A 21771-nucleotide genomic window follows, 5' to 3' on the forward strand; every position below is an offset into this window, starting at 1 on the left:
AAAGGAGTGCAACACCGTGCAATCAATTGAGTTTTCAACAAACTCACCAAGAAACTTCAATAGAAAAGGGACAATCAGTTCAATAGAAGGTTTTGGGGAAATAAAAACCTTTGCCTAACTCCATATATATTATGACTCCATATATTATGAAGAATTTGAAAAACAACACCTTAGATAAAGGGAACCAGATTAAAAGGAATGTTACCTGACATTTCCAGGAAGAAAAATGTGTAGATTCATGATTTCCTCGTGGTAAGAGGCCACAGAATAATAGCCAGTGGGAGGAAGAAAATCTGAGCATAGGTGATGGAAATAGCCTGAAATTGAGTTATGTTACACTGTGCATCCATGATCGGTATGTTTGTGGCATGTGAACTCTACCTCGCAGGAGTTAAAAGAAAGGATTTGCCCAAGTGCAAATGACTGACAGCACCTTCTGGGACTGGGCTGTGAAGGGGTGGGGAGCAGGATGAGATACAAAGTATTCTCTGAAGGAGTTGTGCAAGGGCTGCACACACGGGGTCAAGACAGAGAAAGATGACCTAACTTACCTCCACTCTGGACATCTGAGTAAAGATGGACTTCCCGGAGTTGGGGGGGGGGGCAGTTAGCACAGATCTGAGCAGGGGAGGCTGGTCCTGACTGAGCACCATTGCCAAGCACATTCAGAGTGAGATGGGTGCTGTTGTCCACAGTTAGCAGCTGCTGCCTCCCGCCCAGCAGTGTGCAAGGAATAAGAGCCTCCCTTCTAGGATAATTGGTAGGCAACGCTTTGTGAGAACTTTGTAAGCAGCAACTATCTCCAGCAGGATGCTCTGGTCACTTTTCTCCCCTCCACCTTATCAGATGATCACTTAAAACCACTTTTTCCATGAATACAGAATGAATCTAATGACTATTTTTAAAGTTCATATACCTCTGAGGTTCTGTCTGCAGGACCATGTCAACTAGTTAGGACCGTATGATAAAAAGATTTACCCCTGTATTTCCAGCCTCACATCAGTGAATAAGTAAACCAGGATCTGCATTCTAGATAACAGACATCATCCATTAACTAGGCATAAAATGAAATTGAAATATTTTGCTTTATCTTCTTTTAATAGTATTTCTAGGACTAGGGCTGTTGCCTAGTCAGTAGAGTCCTTGTCTAGGATACACAAAGCCCTGGGTAGGTTTGATCCCTAGAGCTCCATGGACTGGGTTTGGTGGCATAAGCCAGTAACCTCAGCACCTGAAGGTGGTGGCAGGAGGGTCAGGAAGTTCAAGGTATCTTAAGCTACATAGCAAGTTGGTGGCTTACCGGGGCCACATGAGACCCTATCTTAAAACAAAACAAAACAAATAAAAATATATGCATTATGTAATTTCTACCCTTAGATTAAGGTCTTTGTCTAGTGTATTAACATTTTCATAGACCTTATGACAACAGTTACAAGGTGATTGAAATATCCAGAAAATATGGATTTCATCTTTTTTTATGTCTATGAATGTTTGCTTGCATATGTGTATCATCGGAGTGCAATGCTCTCAGAAGCCAGAAGGGAGCATCAGAACCCCTTGGAACTGGAGTTTGAGATGGTTGTGAGCCACTGTGTGGTGGTTGCTGGGAACAGAACCCAGGTCTTCTGCGAAACAGCAAGCGCATTTAGCTGCTGAGGCCAGAATTTCATGGATTTGTTTGTTTTTGTGTATACATGTTTTTGTCTGTATGTGTATACATATACCACATGTATGCCTGGTGCCCTCAGGCTGGAAGAGGGCATTGGATCCCCTGAAACTGGAGCTACAGATGGTTTTGAGCTATACATGTGGGTGTGGGCAATTGAACCCCGGTCCTCTGTGAGAATAACACATGCTCTAAACCTCTGAGCCATCATCCATTCAGGCTTCATCTTTTAAAATCTCTTTAGATTGGATACTTTCTTTGGCCTGTCTTTCAACTCTGATTCTTTCTTCTGCTATTTTGAATCTGACGTTTAACTCTTTTAATAGATCTCTCTCTCTCTCTCTCTCTCTCTCTCTCTCTGTGTGTGTGTGTGTGTGTGTGTGTGTCTCTCTCTCCCTGCCTTCCCCCCAACCCCCCTCTGTTTCTCTTTAAGAGATAAGGTCTCCTGTGTATCCCAGCCTGGCCTCAGACAACCAGTCCTCTTGATTCAACCCTCTGAGATTGAATTTTTAGGTTATTTTTTGGAATTCCAGACAAGAACATAATCAGAAATGTGTCCCTTTGGTAGAGTGTATTTGATGACATTAAGATGGGATTCATATTAAGCTAAATATGGTCATAAGCCCAGTGCTTTTATTTTTCTGCTGTTCACTACCACCCCCTAATTGGTCCAACAGCCTTGTGTTTCAAATAATTTTTAAAACTGAGCTTTTTGGGTCTTTATGTACCGTTTGTTTTGTGTAGTGTGTACCTGTGTGTAGGTGCATGTGGAAGTCAGAGGACAACTCCTGGGAGCTGGTTTTCTTTCCATAGTGTAGGTCCTGGGGATTGAACTCAGATCACCAGGCTTGGCAGCAAGCACTCTTACCCACTGAGCCATCTTGGTGGCCTAAACATGTGCTCATGGATGTTCAGAACAAGTCAGTAAAAAAAAATTAGCTTCTTTTATGTTTCATAGTAGCTACCAAACTTTCACAACCAACTCCAGATTATGAAATGTTTGTTTAACTTTATTCAAAATTCATGGATTTGCATTGAAGTAATATGTTTCCCCATGTATTTGACTTGGCACGTTGCAAACAAGAACTGTGGCTATAAAACCACAGCAGAAGAGCCCAACCCTGAGGTCAGATAAGATCAAGAGATCTTTAACATGGCACCGATCCACCCAAATGTTGGTTTCCTCAAGACTTGTCTAAACTTGTTAACGAAGTCCTTGCCCCACCATCCGCCATGAAATTTGAACTTTCTAGCTGGTCATAGTGGCACACACCTTTAATCCTAGCAGAGGCAGGCTGATCTCTGTGAGTTCGAGGCTAGCCTGGTCTACATAGTGAGTTCCAGGACAACTAGGGCTTTATAGTGAGACTCTGTCTCAAAAAACAAATAAACAAAGCAAAACAAAACAACAACAAAAGACTTGAACTCTCTACCTTCTGTGACTTTGCATGTGCTGTTCCCCACCTGGGAGACCCAATCCTAATTTTCTGTTCTCCATGAAATCTTTTTGGACCCTGACCATTACTTCTTCATACTGCTGGGTAAAATCATCCTTCATTTCCTGCAAGTTGGGACTTGTTGTAGGCACTTACTACATGAGTTGCTCTGCTTATTTATGAAGATATCAGCCCCTCGAGGGCAACCATAGTGTACTGTTTATTTCAGCATCCCCAGTAGGAAGAACAGTGAATGATACACAGTAGGTGCTCCAAAACACATAGTGGGTATGTTTTTCTCTTTTTAATCTGTTTATTTTTATTTTATGTGCATTGGTGTTTTGCCTGCATTTATATCTGTATGAGGGTATCAGATCCTGGAGTAACAGACAGTTGTTAGCTGCCATGTGGATGCTGGGAATTGAACCCAGGTCCTCTGGAAGAGCAGTCAGTGATCTTAACCACTGAGCCATCTCTCTAGCCCCTGGGTCTACTTTTTTTTTTTTTAATACATACATTCATGGATATTTTTGAGGAAGAAATATTCTAAACATTATAAGTTGAACTTAATTCTCATTTCACAAGGTGCATTAGTTACCTGTTTTGATACCATTATATAACACCTGACAAAAGCCACTCATGGAAGGAGGGGTTCACTGTGGTTCACACTTCCAGGGTACTGTCCATCGTGGCAGGGAGGTCATGGCAGTGGGAGCTTGAGGTAGCCATTCACACTGCATAGGCAAGAAGCTGAGAGTGATGAATGTTGGAGCTCATCTTGCATCTCCTATTATATTTTTATTTTTTTGGTTTTTCGAGACAGGGTTTCTCTGTGTAGCTTTGGAGCCTATCCTGGCACTCGCTCTGGAGACCAGGCTGGCCTCGAACTCACAGAGATCTGCCTGCCTCTGACTCCCCAGTGCTGGGATTAAAGGTGTGCACCACCAACGCTGGTTTTGCATCTCCTTTTTTATGCAGCCTAGGGAATGGGTCCTCCAAATTAACTGAATCTACATAATCCCTTCCAGACTTGCCCAGAGACTTGTTTCCATGGTGATTCTCAGTGCTGCCAAGTTAACAATCAGGGTTAGCCTTCACAGAAAGTAATTAGAATATTCTCTTATCCCCTTCTAGTTGAGTAATTTGAAGCAAGTGACATTTGTAGATATCTCAGCAAACAATTTCTCCAGTGTCCCGATCTGTGTCCTGCGGATGTGCCGTCTGCAGTGGTTGGATATCAGCAGCAATAATCTGAGTGACCTGCCACAAGATATAGACAGGTAGCTACTTGCATCCTAAGGTGAGGTATATGAACTAATTACTAACATATTCAGAGTGTTAACACTTTAGATATGCTAGCATACAAATATCCCTTGAAATCAACTAATTTTCCAGAGTTTGGCTCTAGGAAATGATAGACCAAGACAGTTTCAATTGTGCACCACACATATATGTATATATGCATTTGAACACATCTTCATTGTCTTGGTGGATTTGATTTGCTTCAGTTACTTTTTATTTATTTATCTATTAATTTATCTAATGACAGAATCTCCCTTTTTAGCCCTGGCTGTCCTGGAATTCACTATATAGACCAGGTTGACCTTGAACTCACAGAGATCTGCCTGCCTTTTCCTCCTAAGTGCTAGGATTAAAAGTATACAAAACCACACCTGGATTTTTTTTTTTTTATAAGCATTTTAAGAATTGAGTGTGTGTACTTGGGAATGGAAGCCGGCGGAGGACAACTTGAGGGAATTGTTTCTGTCCTTCCCCATGTGGGCCTAGGTGAGCAAACTCAGGCTGTCAGGCTTGGTGGCAGGTGCCCTTACCTGCTGAGCCATCTGACGGCACCTTGCTTCTCTCTCTTCCTTTGAGACAGAGTCTTGCAAAGTAGCCCAGGTTAGCTTCAAACTCATGATCTTCCTGCCTCAACCTCCCAAGCACTGGGTCCATACACAAACAGCTTAGAAGAGATTTTTATTTTATTTTTATTATTTGCTTTGATTTTTTATTTTTGAGGCAGGGATTTGCTCTGTAGCTTGGAAGAGCTCGGAACTCATGCCACTGATATTATTAGGGTTCTTATGTTGGGCCTGGAGAGTGGGCTGGACTTAATGGATGAAATACAACCTGTGTCCTCTTGGAGTCTATGCTCTCCCCCCCCCCCCAAGACAGGGTTTGTGTAGCCTTGGCTGTCCTAGAACTCGCTCTGTAGATCAGGTTGGCCTTGAACTCACAGAGATCTGCCTACCTCTGCCTCTCAAGTTGTGGGATTAAAGATGTGTGCCAACCCTGCCCAGTGCAGTCTACACTCTTATTTGCATGGGAGCATAAATAAACTATTATGATTCATAGACCGGCCTTGGCTTAGGCCTGAGCGTGACATTATTTCTCTACTCTTGGTCCCTGTGATGAATGAATGCCTCTCTGTGCTAATGAGTCAAATGAGACTTGTGTTTGAAATGACAGGAAATTTGAGATATTTGTGGCATTACATAAGACATTGTAAATGAATAAAAAAAATCTGGAGGGAGGGCCTTCAGACTAAACTAGAAAGCAAAATAAAGCAAACTTAAAAAATATATTTTGCATTTCCTTTTTGTTCCAAGGGTTTCTCCCTACTTTATGTTAAAAATACTGAGAGCTAGGCAGTGGTGGTAGAGGCAGGAGGATCTCTGTGAGTTCGAGGCCAGCCTGGTCTATAGAGCCAGTTCCAGGATAGGCTCCAAAGCTACACAGAGAAAGCCTGTCTTGAAAAACCAACCAACCAACAAATAAACAAATAAATAAATAGTGAGAGAATAAGTTGTATAAAAAAACGCAGTGCTTAAATATGTGTGTTCTTACAGTAACCCTGGGAAATGCAGGAGACACTTAGAGGCATCTGTTGGTTTCTGAGGCCCAGTGTTCTGTATTGTTGCTAAGTCCATGTTCAGTGGGTGATTAAGTCAGCAGAGTAAAAGTTTCATAGTTATATGTATAATTTTAAAAAGATCATAGCTTTGTCTAGATGTGAAGAGTAAGCTTGTGGGTGCACACATGTTTTGGTGGTGATGAGTGGAGCCGGCTTTCCCTGTGGGAGCATCGGAGTTCCCTGCAGTTTCCTATAGTTCCCTGTGGTGTCTGTCCTGAACCCTGGCTTCTCCATAGGCTGGAAGAGCTGCAGAGCTTCCTCTTGTATAAAAACAAGCTGACCTACCTCCCTCAAGCCATGCTCAACCTGAAAAAGCTCACCTTACTGGTTGTCAGTGGGGATCACCTGGTGGAGCTCCCGACTGCCCTCTGCGATGCCTCCACACCTTTGAAGTGAGTACACGGGAGGGGGAGGGCAGGGCTCCAGGACAGGCACCCCATGACACAGGCTGAAGCCAGTGGCCTCTGGCTGCAGACTGCTGTCTTAGCATCCTGGTCAGGTGATCCTCACACACCGGAGAATCTAACCCTACTCCACTTTCTACAGGAATTTGAAGGGCTATGTTGTTCACATGCCCTGAATACACATCACTGCATTCCTGGAACTACAAAAACTACTTGCCAATGGACAGCATGAGGTGGGGACACAGGCTAGGTCTCATCTGTCTCTTAGCTGTCACATGCCTGTTGCCCTGGGTAGGCCAGACACTGTCCTAGAAATCCTCTATGTTTACATCATCTTTCCGATGTCCCTTAGTGAACCCCAAACAAAGACAACCATCCATGCAAAGGTGATATAGGCTCCAGTCTGGGGTGAAGTCTTGCTTACTCCCAAGTGGCTAGAAAGATGACAAGGCAAGAGACAGTGCCCCCAGGAACCTTTGCTTATGTTTTCATTTATCATTATGAAGAGATCAAACACCAAATTCTCACATGGGGTGTTGCGGGCAAGATAAAGGGAAAATGGGATCCTGATTGCCGACTCATATCTTTTCATTTCTGTTAGGGTCTCACATGACTCAGCCACTATGTAGCTGAGGCTGACCTTGAACACCTCATCCTCCTGCTTCTGCCTCCTGAGAACTGGGATTGAAGGTGTGCACACTTTATGTGGTCTAGGATCAAAACCAGGGCTCTGTGCCTGCTAAGGAGGCACACTGCCAACTGAGCTGCATCCCCAGTCCCTGGGTATTGATTAAAGGAAAATATGATGGGTGGCTGCATAGGGCTCAGTGTTAGAGTGAAAAAAGAAAGAATGAACAAATAGGCCAATTTAAGAAACTACTGCTTCAGAAAAAAATCTTCACACTCTTTAAATGTTGATAAAAAAGAAATCAGAGTGATTATATATGTATATTCCTTTTCTTTTTTTCTTTCTTTTTGTTTTTGTTTTGAGACAGGGCCTTTCTCCATAGCCCAGCCTTCCTGGAACTCATCATGTAGACCACTCTGGCTTCAAACTCACAGTGATCAACCTGCCTCTGCCTCTTCTATTCTTGTTTTTCAAAAAAAAAAAATGTATTTATTTTATGAGTGTGAGCGTGTTTGCTTGCCTGCCTGCCTGCATGAATCCTACATGCGTACCTGGCATCCTCATTGGTCAGAAGAAGGCATTGGATCCTCTGGAGCTGGAGTTATAGATAGTTGTGAGCCAGCATTGTAGGTGCTGGAAATCAAACCCTGGTCCTCTGGAAGAGCTGCCAATGCTTTTGACTGCTGAGACATCTCTCCAACCCACTAAAGAGGAGTTTCGAAGTTGAGCATTCACAGTAAACATGTGCTACTTTCCATACTTTCCCCAACAGATTTGTAAGCCTTATGGACAATCCTATTGATAAGGCCCAATGTCAAGACAGCGATGAAACAATAGAAAGTGAACAGGACCGCCAGCATTTTGATAAAGAGTTCATGAAAGCATATATTGAAGATCTTAAAGAAAGAGGTGAGGTGGGAATATTTAAAACCATCTAAAATGTATTATACAAACTCTACCTGCTCGTGAAATACATACATCAACATAAGTCAAATTGTCAAAAATTATTTGTGACCATTTGTGAACCAGTGATGCATTTTCTTAGAACGTGGGGCTCTTTTGCTCTCATTTTTATTAGTTTTTTGAGAACTCCATACAATGTATTTTGATCATACTTACCCCTCCCTTCACTCCTCCTGGGCCCACCCACCTTTCTTACCTGGTTTTGTTTTTCTCTCTCTGTTTTAAAAAACCCATCAGGTATAGTTGGTGTTGCCCATATACTCTAGGATGTGTGGCCTTCCACCGGCATGGCCAACCCAGCAGGGGCTGCACCCTTAAAGGAAACTGACTCTCCTTTTCCCAGTAGCTACCAGTTACCCCCTTAGTTAGGGGTGGGCCTGCATGCCCACCTCCTGTGTCCATGCTGGGATTTTGTCGGGCTTGATCTTACGCAGGTCTCCTGCATGAAATGTGAGATTTGCCTAGCATACTTCATACTTGGCACATATATCAACTGTATAATAGAACATAGAGCCTGAGAGACACACAAACTGTGGAGGTTGTATTACTAACTGTGTATCCTTTAAATTATAAGAAAACTATTATTATTATTATTATTATTATTATTATTATTATTATTATTATTATTATTGTGTGTGTGCCTGATGTGGGGGGTGGAGCTTGTGTACTTAGGTGTACCTGTGTGCGTGTGGAGGTCAAGGGACAACCTTATGGGGTGCAGTCTTTCCTTCTGCCTCCATGTGTTCCAGGAATCAACCTCAGATTACCTTGTTTGTGTGTTTGAATGCCTTTATCCACGGAGTCACCTTGCCTCCCAAAAAATGAACTTTAAGTTAATTATGTTGACAAAATAGTATTCTAAGTTAATAGGAAAATAAGATTCCATGTCAAAAATTCATTTACAATTTTGAAAACACCAATTTATCCAAGCCAAATACCTGTATAAATGTCACAAAAAAGGAGAATACAACGGTTGGCCAACCAAGGAACAGGCCAGCTCAGGCTTGTTTTTCTACAGCATGTTGTATCCTGAGGATGGTAGGTGGTCAGATAACTCAGGAAAGGCTGGGGAGGGTTTTGTTCTTGGCTTCAAACTCAGGGTTTTGTGTATGATAGACAAGTTCTCTACTGCTGTGTGACACCGCAGTCCCCAGTCCCCCACTTCTTATGGTTGGCATAGGCCATCTGTAGATGCAACTTGTCTGTGGAGGGAGAGACTGGACACTAAATACCGGGAGGAACAAGGCTGAGTTAGTTTACTTAGCAAGAAATAGCCCTGGTCTCTTATAAACCATATTGTTTCCCACCTGCTGTCTTTAGCCCCGTGTCCTTTACCATCGATTTCACCAGCTGTTTCCAGAGCCTAGAAGTAGCTGTGTGAGATAATTGGAGAGATTGTAAAAGAGAATGAGTGTTAGCATCTTAGATCTAAACACTTCTATACTTGGCTACTCACTGGCGATGCCTCATACATTCTCTCTACGCTTAAAATCTGAAGTGTCAATGGAAGCCACTACATTATGGTTATATTTCATAATAAGAATGAATTAATAAGGGGCTGGAGAGATGGCTCAGAGGTTAAGAGCTGCTCTTCCAGAGGTCCCTGGTTAATTTCTCAGCACTCACATGGAGGCTCACAATTGACTGTAACTTCAGTCCCAGGGACTCAGACACCCTCTTCTGACCTCCAGGAACACAGGGTATTTACATAGTGCACATACATACATACATACATACATACATACATACATACATACATACATGCTGACAGAACACACATGTAAAACAAATGAATTGAAAAGAGTGAAAGAGTAGCTAAGTGTATATTTTCCTTTATTGCAGAAGCTGTTCCCAGTTACACCACCAAAGTGTCATTCAGCCTTCAACTTTGATCTGATCTACCTGAAGACGACAAAATCTAACTGCCCTGTGCACTACATCTTTTTATGTGTGTTACATCTTATAGGAATTGTGGCTTGTGCTGAAGGACAAAGTCTAGAAACTACCATCATCACTGTTAAGAAAAATGATCTTCAAATTTCAAACATGGGAAGACTGAATTTGCCTACATATTAATATTACAAGACTAATTTTCATAAACCTGTTTTAAATAATGCACATTTAATATTTTAGGACCTACATTCTTTAAAAAAATACAGCATATAGAATGAGTTTTGAAATTGGATGCAGTATTTTCAGGGATCAAGGACTAGAGGGTTATAGATGAAAGACGATTTACCACCTTGAAAATGTTCCAGTTTACTGTTTATTTTTATTGAGAATAATGCCCCTTGAGTTTAAGCAAGGTGCTGTCTCCACATTTTAAATTCATTCTGGCAAGTACGTTTTTTTTTAATTTATTTTTATTTTTATGTTCATTGATGTTTTGGCTGCATGTATGTCTATGTGAGTGAGGGTGTCAGAAGCCCTGGAACTGGAGTTACAGACAGTTGTGAGCCACCATGTGGGTGCTGGGAATCAAACCTGGGACCTCTGGAAGAGCAGCCAGTGCTCTTAACCACTGAGCCATCTCTCCAGTCCCAGCAAGTACGTTTTAAACTGTATTTTAACTCTTAGTAGAGACTAAAGGTGTAATTTGGGTCTGGAGGGTGGAAAGAAGGGCTGTTAAATGTAGTGAATTGGCAGTGGATGCTTAGGTGGTGTGGGCCTGCGAAGGTCCGAATGCCATGCTTGGGAAGCCATCCTGCCCTGACTGGTCGCCTGGTGGTCCTGGGACATCAGCACAAAGAACAGAGGCAATACCCTCAGGGCTTATTCCTGTAGGTGGCCTGGTGAGTGAGGGGTCCACACTGATGACTGCCTAGAAAGACTTCCATGTGGAAACCAGAGGGCTCTGCCCACTGGAGTGCAGCGTGGGTGAGAAGGAGCCCCTGGGATGTTAGTTTGCGTGGGCAAAGGCAGGGCTCTTTGCTCTTGTATCACATTACACCACTGGAAGAATTGTATAAAGATTCTATTTTTTTTTTTTTTGAGACAGGGTTTCTCTGTGGCTTTGGAGGCTGTCCTTCCTGGAACTAGCTCTTGTAGACCAGGCTGGTCTCAAACTCACAGAGATCCGCCTGCCTCTGCCTCCCGAGTGCTGGGACTAAAGGCTTGTGCCACCACCACCCAGCTAAAGCTTCTATTTTTATATCAGTGTCTTAGACTAAAACAGACAGGAAGTGACTGGCTGTCTTGAAGAAAGGAGGGCAAATGCACATATGATCCTTGTTTGCATGAGTGGTCTCCCCCGGTGTAGTCCAGTGTGGACGCTCCATCCTTTGCAGTGGAGAAACATTCTGAATTCGTGTTGTTAGATGCTGAAACGCCCAGGCATGGAACACTTGGTGTCTGAAGACCCTCGAAAACTAAATTTTAAATGCAGTTTAATTAAATAGCCACTTGTGGCTACCATACTGTACGGCCAGGCCTAACCTGTTGCATTGGGTAGGGAGGAGATTATGTGTGATTTAAAAAGTGGGGAGGGTTTACTTTTTCTTACCTGAAAAACTGATTTGCTGTCAGAGTCATATAATTTTAAAATGTTATCACATACACACAATTAATTAAAGCAAAACAAAAACCCTAAAACAAAAGGGTTACTAGGGCTGGGAGATGACTCAGCAGTTAAAGCTATTGTTACCCAAATCTAAGGACCAGAGAAACCCATGGAAATGTCAGGTGGGCATGGTGGCCCACCTGTAATTCCAGATCTGGGAAATGGAAACAGGATATATTTGGAGCAAATTGGCTAGCTAGCCAAGTGCACCGGAAGCTCTTGTTTTGAATGGGAGACCTTAGCTCAGTGAATAAAGCAGAAAGACGATAGAAGTTAATTCAAACTCATGCCTCTCCACACACACCCACACACACACAGAAAATGGAAAGAAGAAAGGGTAAAATTGGCACCTTGCTAATTTACCTGTGTCAATAGTTTGAATTAACTCCAAAGATTTTAATCCTTAATGGATATAATACAGATAGCATCCTCCAGTCACGTGGACATGGTCGTCTCAGTAGAGGGTTACTTTAACAAAAAGCAATACAAAGAGAAGTAAGCTAAAAGATGAAGAGTCAGAAAATGGGGGGTGGGGGGGACTCACTTTAAACTTCATATTCTTCAAATTGATAAATTGTCCTACTTGGACGACTTCAGAATTTTATTTCATATTCAAGTACATGTTTTATACCATGATATGAGAACTGTATGTGTAAAGGTGGAAGTGTAGAATTTTACACAAATAGACTGTTCATAATTTATGTAAGTTTTATTTCAATAAAAACCAGCCTTTTGTGTAAAACCTCCTCCCATGGTGTGTGTGTGTGTGTGTGTGTGTGTGTGTGTGTGTTCAACACCGTGTTGTTTGTTACTATTGAGGCAGTGTCTCTCACTGAGCCTGTAGATTGCTCTTTTGGCTACACTGGCTGGCCAGTAACTCCCTGAAAGCTGTCTGTCTCAGGTCCCCAGCGCTGGAGGGACTGCATGACTCTGCTTTTCACTGGTGCTGAACTCAAGTCCTGTACTTGAGCAGCATTTTCTGCTGAAGCATCTCCTTAAGTCCCCAATTGGATTTGTAAAGGCATCTCTCTCCTCAGTATCTTTTCTTCATCACGGAGTAGCTGCTTGCACTTCCGTGGAGATCATTTGAGAACCTAGCCGTTCAGTTTACTGCTTCCATCTCACACCCTCCCAGACTGACAGAGGGTGTGAGCAAAACTTGCTGAGGAGATCACTGGTTCAAGACTTGCAAATGCATTTGAGTCCTCAACACTTCAGATTCCAGTCCTTCACGATAGGTCAAAACTGTATATATATATATATATATATTATATATATAATATATATTATATATATGAGTTATAAGAAAATTAAATGTCTGTTGAGCATCGTGGCTCATATCTGAGATTCAAGCACTTAAGGGGCTGAGGCAGGAGGATTGATATGAACATGAGGTTAGCCTAGATTATCTAGTAAGTTCCAGACCAACTTTGACTACATCGTGAGATCTCAAACCTACCCCAAGCATCCCCACAGGGAAAAAAGTGAAGAGAAGAAAATTAACCTTCGTAAGATGGAAAACTTTTAGTGCACCGACAGTGTAGAGAGACCATTATCATCTCCATCAAATTCCCAAACATTTTCATCACCCTTTTCCCCACAAAATCCACATTGATTAAACAGTGGCTTTAGATTTTTCTCTTTCTCCAGTCCTGGTAGCCACTCGGGACTCCACTGATTTTATTGACATTTCATATAAAGGGTTACACAATGTGTGACTTTTTTGGGATGTTGTTATTTCATTTTCCACTCAGCATTCTTTTTTCAAGGCTTACATACCATATTTTATGAAAAGTGTCACAACAACAGCAACAAAGACTAAGAAGACCAAACGTTGACATGGTCTATGTGACATGCAATTACCAAAACACTCGATGCAGCCCTCGCAGCAGGCCCCGAAGCACCCACAGAAGCACTTGCAGCAGGCCTCGAAGCACCCACAGAAGTCCTCGCAGCAAGCTTCGCAGCAGGAAGATTCACTTGGTGAATGGATATGGCTGCTTCTCTCTATCTGGTAAGCAGAATGTCTTGGCGGTCTCCAAGAATTGGCCTCAACACGGGAGGGAGTAGGCGCAACGTGTGAGGAGATAGTGGGCACAACACATGAGTGAGTGGGTGGGACAAATGAGGAGGAAGTGGGTGGGACAAATGAGTAAGTGGGTGGGACAAATGAGGAGGAAATGGATGGGACAAATGAGGAGGAAATGGACGGGGACAGTGCCTTTGGGGCCTTGGACCTGGTGTTCTTGTTTCCCACATCTGCTGTTCTGCTGCCCTTGATGGGAGAAGGCATTTGAATGACGCAGCTAGGGGTAGCTGAGCTTACTGGTGACAACTGTTGGATTGGCAATATTGTAGTTGATGGGTTTGAGGTGTGGCTAACCTTGGGGTCAGCTTTGGGAGGGTTACTGACTTTGGGGTCCACTTTTGATGCTTGGGGCTTTCCCACTTTAGAGGAGGGCTGTGAGCACGGAACATTGCTGCAAGTGGCAGTGACCTTAGGCTCCCTGGTTGACTTAGAGGAGTTGGGAGACAATGAGCCAGCTGGTGGTTTTGAGGCGAGGCCTAAGCCTCTGTGAGCACAGAAGCCCTGCAGACACGCCTCACAGTTGTTGCTGTCATGTGGTCCTTCAAGACTGGTGTCTCCAACCAAAGGGATCTCATCCATTTGCTCAAACCCTTCTCTGTAGCATTTCTTCAGAATTCTGAAGAGCAGATTGTTCAAGATCCTTGAGATGTTGTCCCAGGTGAACTCTGGAGCTGCAAATGGAGGCTTAGGGCACTTGTTACATCTCTGAGCAAAGGCCCTCATCTTCACCTGCCCCGTGCCCGTCTTCTCACACCAGTGCATGTGGAAGACCATCAGGACACAGCCAGAGGCCCAGCTGCGAGAGCAGGAGGAACAGTGGAACCTGTGGAGAAGAGGGCCAGGGTTTCAGCCAAGCTGTGGGCAGGTACCAGAGGGAGGAGTTTCTCACTAGCAGTGAGAGAAGTGAACGGAGCCTCTCTTTCTCATCTCCACCGTGTCACCAACATGCCCTGTGACCACTATCAGATGCTTACCGTGCAAACAGCACGTCAGACGTCATTTGACTCAGAAGGGACCCAGGGCACTTTCTAAGTCCAGTGTGTACTTTACAGAGGCTAGGCGTGCCATGAGACCTCATCACATCCCAGGACCTGGGGCTCAAGAGCCAGGACTGGAGCTCTGGTATCTTAGTCCTAAGCCATTGTTTCTTTAAACAGTGTTGTAAATGTGTCTTCTTTTGTGGTGCCCTCCCCTAATACACTCTTTGTCTTACATATACCAGAGGACTTGACACTGTTTCTGAGAGCTTGTCTCCATCAGTGCACAGAACGACACGCTGACACCCCGTCTCAGTTTCCCTAAGACATTTGTACAAATACCTGTTAGGAACAGTGAAGAAAGAACAAAGGAAGCCTGTGCAAAGTCAGAGAGATAGTGTGGGGGAGACACCTATTAATCATCAAATGACCCATGAACTCCCTCTTGACTCAGTCAACTTGGGGCTATGGAACCTGCTGGCTATGGTGACTTGAGCAGTAGTTAAGATCTACTTTCCCGAGACTCCAGCCCTCTCTGCCATAGCAGGTTGGTCCTAACTTTGCTTGAGGCAGAGGTATCTGTGGTCTGAGGTGGGGAGTTGAAGGAGGCTGAGCAGAACAGGAGGCTCATGCGTGCTAAGTAAATGTACCCCTGAGCTATAGCCTCAGGCCCCTCTTTTCCATGTTTGATCGTAGTCTGCCCTCTTAGGGCAAATGTGGAAATAAACTAAGGGGAGGAGACTGCTGAGGAGCTAGCTCTGAGTCCCATGAAATGCACTGGCCGGGAACTCTCCCTCAGTTATGCACAAGGGCCTGAGCTGTCCTGAGCTGATGCCCACAGATGTGGCCTGGTTTTGTCACTCTAGTCCACTGTGCACCAGGCCAGAGTCCCAGGTTCTCAATAAACAGACTAAGGCTTTGCTCTGGAGCTTTCCAAGTCAGCTCCTGCCTGGGGAAGGTCCAGTCTCCTCACAGAGGACAGCATGCATGACAGACACCAGGGTTCTACCCTCTATGTCCTCCTACCTCCATCCCTAGGCCATGGAGCACCCACTTTCTCTGGAAAGAGAGGGTGAAATGTTGGGTGGTCCCTGAAAGTCCTATTTAAGAAAGAATCTATTGGCTCACAGTAGATAGAGACACAGTTGCTGTGAACTGCTTTGGGCCACGAACCTGAGTCCATCTGAGGAGTCTCCTCGGTGTAAGCCTGTCTCTTCCCAGGAGCTCCAGGAAGAGGGAGTCTTTCAAGACAGGGAGAAAATGCAGAGCCCTGGGGTAAATGAACCTCCACCCTCCCCTTCCTCGCTGTCCTACCTCCCAGCCTGACTTCTTAGTATCTAGGCCTGCCACTGTTTTAAATTTATAGTAATGGGATGGGGATCCCCAATCTCTAATCAAGCTGGACTCCCTTCCTGTATTTGTCAGTGTGCAAGCCTGGACAGAGGAGAAACAAGCAAGGACCTTCTGGCATGCAGACCATCATGCCTCCCTCACCTGGCAAAGGTCTTTTGCTGGTATTGCGTCCATCCTGGCTTCAGAACATCAGGAAGAAGGTCCTTGTCTGGTGTGAGGGTCCATTTGTGCCATGGCTTCACCTCCTGAATCAACTCCTGGAACACTTGTTGCCATACTTCTATGTCGTCTTCTTCCATCATGCCTGTCGTGCTGTGCCTCGGCTAGGACAGAGACTCCTGAGTGGGGTCAGGGGCTCCTGAGTGGGGACAGAGGCTCCTGAGTGGGGGCAGGGCTCTGGGGAGAGTGCAGGGGCTCCTGGGTTGGGGTAGTCTCCTGGGTATCCTGTTGGGCACATCTGTAGCCAGCCCCTAAGCAGGCGTGGCTACAGGGAGCAGACGTGGCTACAGCATCCCCTACAGTATCCCAGGGTCTTCTGGGTGGGGCAGAGTCTCTTAAACCCAGATAGACCTGTGGCAGGAGGTAAGGTTGTCCTCTTCAGAGAGTGAGGGTTCAGGCTGGCAATCCCCCAAACTTGAATTGGGACTGAGGTTCAGACCCTTCTGCCCCAGGGACAAAGATCAGTTGAGTCTGCTCCCGAGTTCAGAGGACAGCTTTCGACACCACAAGAAATCACACAACTCAGGGAGCTTTGATGTTCATGTCCCAATATACTAGTTGGAGTCCAAATCAGGAGAGAGAGTCCAAATCAGGCACAGAGCCCCTGGAGGTGAAAGGCACACTTGCCTTTTCTGGTGCTAACATTTGAAAAACTTCATCTATTGAGCTGTTGGAATCCTGCTTGGGGCAAAAGGGTCCTCCCCGGGATTCCCACACCCCGTGAAGTCCTCATTCACACCTATTTTCTCAGGAGGATGGTGAGCTGCAGATACCCGCTGTCCCTGCCTGCCATCCATAGCCTGAGCAGAGGTCTCAGGCCCTATTCTCCACTTACCGAAGATCCAAGTTGGTACAGTCAGTGTGTGTGCCCAGGAGATTAGGTGGTGTGTCTTTAGGTGGGTGGGAGTCTGCTGGCCTTCCTCCACGAGAAGCTTCACTGTCACCCCAGACTGAGGAAGGGGAAGGAGAGCCAGGCAGAGGCAGAGCACACATCACTGTAGTGAAGGCAGACAAGAGTGTCTACACCACAAAGCCACAGAGAAGGTGGCTCTTCCTACCACCCACTTGGACATTGACGTATCACCCTGGCTGTTTCCCAAACTGGAGGCTCCTCAGCCTGGAAGAAAGGAAGGAAACAAGGGGAGGGGCTTCCTGTGACGTTTGGAAACCAAGCTTTCCCGGGCTTCTCTCCATTGTCTCTGCCCCAAATCACAACAACCTCATGGTCAGACTCAGATCACGATGCGCCCTGTCCATCCGCCCTCATTTAGTTTCTCAATATTATTTGCTCAGTTATAAATTAACTACATTTGGGGAGGTGGTTCAGTTTCTTTTTTTCCCCTCCCCCTTTCAATTCTTTCACTATGTTGTGCCCACCTGCTTGCTGTCTGCTGGCTTATTCCAGCTTTTAATAAATAAAAGTTCTCTCTTTGTGGTCAATGGTGCCATATTCTTCACACTTTTGGGCTTTTTCATAGGGAATTCACTGTGTAAGACATGTTCCAGAGAGATAGAAGGCCACGGCTCAACAAGTGTTGAGCCAAGCGGTGGTGGCACATGCCTTTAATCCCAACACTTGGGAGGCAGAGGCAGATGTATCTCTGTGAGTTAGAAACCAGTCTGGTCTACAGTGTGAGTTCCAGGACAGCTATGGCTACACAGAGAAACCCTGTCTCAAAATAGAAACAAAAAGAAGAAGAAGAAGAGGAAGAAGAAGAAGAAGAAGAAGAGGAGGAGGAGGAGGAGGAGAAGAGAGGAAGGAAGGAAGGAAGGAAGGAAGGAAGGAAGGAAGGGAGAAAGAAAGAAAGAAAGGAAGAAAGAAAGAAAATACAAGTGTTGGGGAGGTTTGTTCAGGTCCCAGTTACACAGTGTTGGCCATGTACTCAACCTTAAGAAGTCAGCAGCAGCATACGTAACAGGACAGTTTTAAACAGAGATGACACAAGGGCTCATGTTGATCACGTGACTGAAATGTGAGCAAAGGATTACAAGAACCTAATGGCAGTTCCTTTAGGAACAATGGCTTTGTATTCAAGACAGATTTCAGGACCATCATGAGCAGTGAGAACCCACTATCCTTTATCCATCTTGGGGCTTGCCTCCTCCTTTGCATTCTATAGGAGAGCTGAATTGGGGGAGCTAAGTCTCTGCCTCTCCCTGGTTTTTGTTCTGTTAGCTAGCAAACCTACATTCTACAGGCTTCCCAGACCCTCTGCTATCTTCTAGTTCTATCCCCCAAGACCAAAGTCCAAAGTGCCTCTCTCTCATCAGCCTGTGGTTAGGAACTGGTATGGGCCCTCTCCTAGTGGGCTGAGTTGTGACAGCCGGAAAGAGGCGTCTACCTGTGAATGTGTGTGGAATCATGGGTGTTTTCAGATGTAATAAAGGACCCGAGATAAGAACTGCTTTGGAAGATGTAAAGTTTCTGTGGCCACTAGGACACAACACAGCATCAGAAGACCGACAACAGGCCGAGCTGCTTGTCACTCTCTATCTGGTCAAGAGAAGGATGCTAGGTGAGCCCACACAGGGTGTCTGGGGACAAGGAGCAGCTAAGTGTAGCTATGGGACATAGCTTATATATGGCAGTGGCATGAGGGTACCTAGGCTTGCATTAGCCTCTCCTGGGAAAATAGGTTCACTCCAGGTTGGGCAACAACCACAGACCAAAGCAACTCTTTCACCCGAGTCTAGCTTGGTGAACCGATCAGTTTATAGGGATTACTTAGGAACGGGTGAGAGATTGCTGGGCAACTCCATAATAGCTAAGTCACTGAAAAGTCTGACCCCAGCATGGGTGACAAGTTCCTCATAGCTGTATAGATGGCACTCCCTCTTTGGTGAACTTTCCATCTCCTATATACTATGACAGCCCCTGAGGTCATGTATAGTTGGGGTAGGATGTATAGTTGGGGTAGTCATGTATAGTTGACTGGAAGGGGTGTAGGAGGGAAAGGCTGGAATCTCAGTCGGGGTCTAAGGACCCTCTCCTAGTACCCCTAGTATGAAAGAGTGTCTGTTACAGTTACTCTGCTTAATGGCAATGGATGTTACATTTGGAAGTCAGGGTTTCTGCAGTACTAGGCTGTCTAGGTTCCCATGGATAGGCTCGTTTGAATAAATCTGAGGGTTCTGGAGCATCAGGGCTATACCTCATTACCCTTCATTGTGTTGGGCAGATACACAGTGGTTCACAGTATGACGGATGAGAAATGATTGGAGTATAGACATGACCAGACGTTGAAGAAGGAACCCTGACCAGGCCCTTGGCTAGTCAAAGCTGGGTTGAAACATCTTAAGCAAAATTGTATTATAGGATGATTTTTTACTTACATGAGGTCAAAAGTCCAATAGCAGGCATCTTTACAATGGGGAGGCAGAGGGAGGTGTGACATCGATGCTTAGGAGAGGGGCATTTAGAGGCAGAAGCAGAGACTAGAGTTAGATCGTCATGAGCGAAGGAATACCTGGAACCTGAAAAGGCAAGAGAAGTGCCTCCCTGGGTCCTCTGGAAGGATGGAAGGACAGCTGACAGCTTGATTTTGGACTTCTGGCTTCTAGTACAGTGAAAATAAATTGTTATTATCTTAAATCATCCAGGTTGTGGTCTAGTTGTGACAGGTGACAGGAGCACCAGGTACAGACTCTTACCTTCTATTTTATAAGGGCACATTGGATTCATATTGTAAAGAAATCTGCACATACACACCACAGATGGCTCAGCATGGACGCCTGCCAAAGATTTGTTTGTTCTAAGTTAACCTTTGGCTTGGACAGCACTTCAAGAGGAGTGCAGGGAGTCTATGAACCCTGAGCTTCACACAGAGAGAGACAGTGATGAGGGAGACGTGTGGGGACCACAGGGAGCTAAGGAGACCAGAGTCTCAGAGCTCAAAGCCAGTTGACCCCTGACCAGAGGACGAAGACTGCACTGTAGAACTAGTTTTGTTGCCATTCCCTATCAGTCTGTTAGCTGGAGATGAGGCCTCACGGGGAAGCCCTCATTCCTCTTGCAGAAATAGAAACCCTAACCAAGACAGTACTGGATTATAATCTAAAGTATAAAATAAATACATCAAACCATTCTGTTATACTGTGAATATATGTTGTTTTCATTAGTTGATAATAAAAGGTGCTTTGGCCTATAGCAAGGCAGAATATAGCTGGGTGGGAAAGCCAAACTGAATACAGGGAGAAAGAAAGGTGGCGTCAAAAAAGATGCAGCCAGCTGCTCAAGAAATAGGATGCCAGCAAACCAGTAAAAGTCATGATCACGTGGCAATACTTAGATTAATAGAAATGGGTTAATTTAAATGTAAGAGCTAGTTAGTAATAAGCCTGAGCTATAGGCCAAGCAGTTTATAATTAATATTAAGCCTTTGAGTGATTTAGAGGTAGCTGCAAGATAGGACAGGACAGAAAAACCTCCGATTACACATCAGCCCATACAGATACAAAAGAATGATAATAATAGAGGACTGGGGTTGGGAAGTGACTGTTCAAATATAAAGACTAAGGTTTAGCTTCCCAGAATTGGGGGGCTGGAGAGATTGTGGTGATATATTATTTATGATTTATTAAAGCTTGCCTGACAATTCAGAAAGCAAAGTCAGTCTTAAGCTATAGAGATCAGGCAGTGGAGATGCACACCTTTAATTCCAGCAGCCAGAAGCCAGGAGGTGGTGGTACACACCTTTAATCCTAGGACTCAGGATTAAGAGGTAGATGGATCTCTGTGAGTTCAAGGCCACCCAGTTCTACACAAGATTGATCCAGTCCTAAAGAGAAACAGCTCTCACAAATATTATCTTAGCACCTGGGATCACACGCCTTTAATCCCAGCACTAGAGAGTTATAAAAGATAAGAGCAGGGTCTTCAATAGTCAGGATCAGGCATTCATTCTCCAGCTACACTGAGGATAGGAAGACTTTGAAGTCTCAGGATTCTCCAGCCACACTGAGGAGAGGCTTCAGTCTGAGGTTTGGTGGAGCCAGGATCGCCTTTCAGTATGAGGTAGAGTGAGAGCTAGTGCCTAGCTGCTTTGCTTTTCTGATCTTCAGCTTGAAGCTTGAACCCCAATATCAGTCTCTGGGTCTTTTATTTTTTCTGCTACAAGAGTTGACTCAGAGGTTAAGAGGTGGCTCTTCCAGAGAAACCTGGATTCAGTTCCCAGCGCCCATGTGGCAGCTCACAGCTGTCTGTAACTCTAGTTCCAGGAGACCTGACACCCTCTTCTAGCTTCCCTGGGCACTAGGCACACATGTGGTACACAGACACTAATTCAGGCAAAACACCTAAATATATAAACATAAATGAATAGGTAAGATTAAAAAAAAAAAAAAGCCAAGTGCAACAGGGCCCATCTGTAACCCTAGGGCTGAGGCAACCCAGGTAGGCAGATCCCTGAAGCTCATTGGCCAATCAGTTTGATCAAATGGATGAGATCCAGATTCAGCAAGTGACCCTGTTTCAAAAAACAAGATAGAGAGAGATCAAGGAAGACAGTGGGAATCAACTTCTGGCCTCCACGTCCAAGTGCACCTGCACATACATGCACAC

The 21771-nt window shown here is 44.7% G+C and overlaps 2 protein-coding genes across 2 annotated transcripts in view; one reads left to right on the plus strand and one right to left on the minus strand.

Moving 5' to 3' along the window:
• The window catches only part of Lrrc2 (leucine rich repeat containing 2), a 19801-nt gene extending 9895 nt beyond the window's left edge, over nucleotides 1-9906 (plus strand). The window contains exons 5-8 of the mRNA XM_035444012.1: nucleotides 4237-4382; nucleotides 6256-6411; nucleotides 7824-7960; nucleotides 9857-9906. Of these exons, the coding sequence (XP_035299903.1) occupies nucleotides 4237-4382; nucleotides 6256-6411; nucleotides 7824-7960; nucleotides 9857-9906 (489 nt within the window). The remainder of the gene's footprint in view (nucleotides 1-4236; nucleotides 4383-6255; nucleotides 6412-7823; nucleotides 7961-9856) is intronic.
• A 3317-nt stretch (nucleotides 9907-13223) lies between these two features.
• On the minus strand, nucleotides 13224-16513 carry Rtp3 (receptor transporter protein 3). Its single transcript, XM_027414715.2, has 2 exons — nucleotides 16134-16513; nucleotides 13224-14485 (listed from the first exon to the last, which is right to left on the minus strand). The coding sequence occupies exons 1-2, from the start codon at nucleotides 16292-16294 to the stop codon at nucleotides 13345-13347; spliced, it is 1302 nt and encodes a 433-aa protein (XP_027270516.1). The 5' UTR covers nucleotides 16295-16513; the 3' UTR covers nucleotides 13224-13344.
• Nucleotides 16514-21771: the final 5258 nt, after the last annotated feature.

This window comes from Cricetulus griseus, chromosome 4 (assembly GCF_003668045.3).
Source record: "Cricetulus griseus strain 17A/GY chromosome 4, alternate assembly CriGri-PICRH-1.0, whole genome shotgun sequence".
Taxonomy (NCBI): Eukaryota; Metazoa; Chordata; class Mammalia; order Rodentia; family Cricetidae; genus Cricetulus; species Cricetulus griseus.

What these genes read in the sequence shown, in the direction of transcription:
- Rtp3 (XM_027414715.2), bottom strand. Translation starts at nt 16,294, where the DNA reads ATGATGGAAGAAGACGACATAGAAGTATGGCAACAAGTGTTCCAGGAG. An exon ending in CAGCAAAAGACCTTTGCCAG is followed by an intron (nt 14,486 to 16,133) that starts GTGAGGGAGGCA and finishes TCTTCTCCACAG; the next exon opens with GTTCCACTGTTCCTCCTGCT.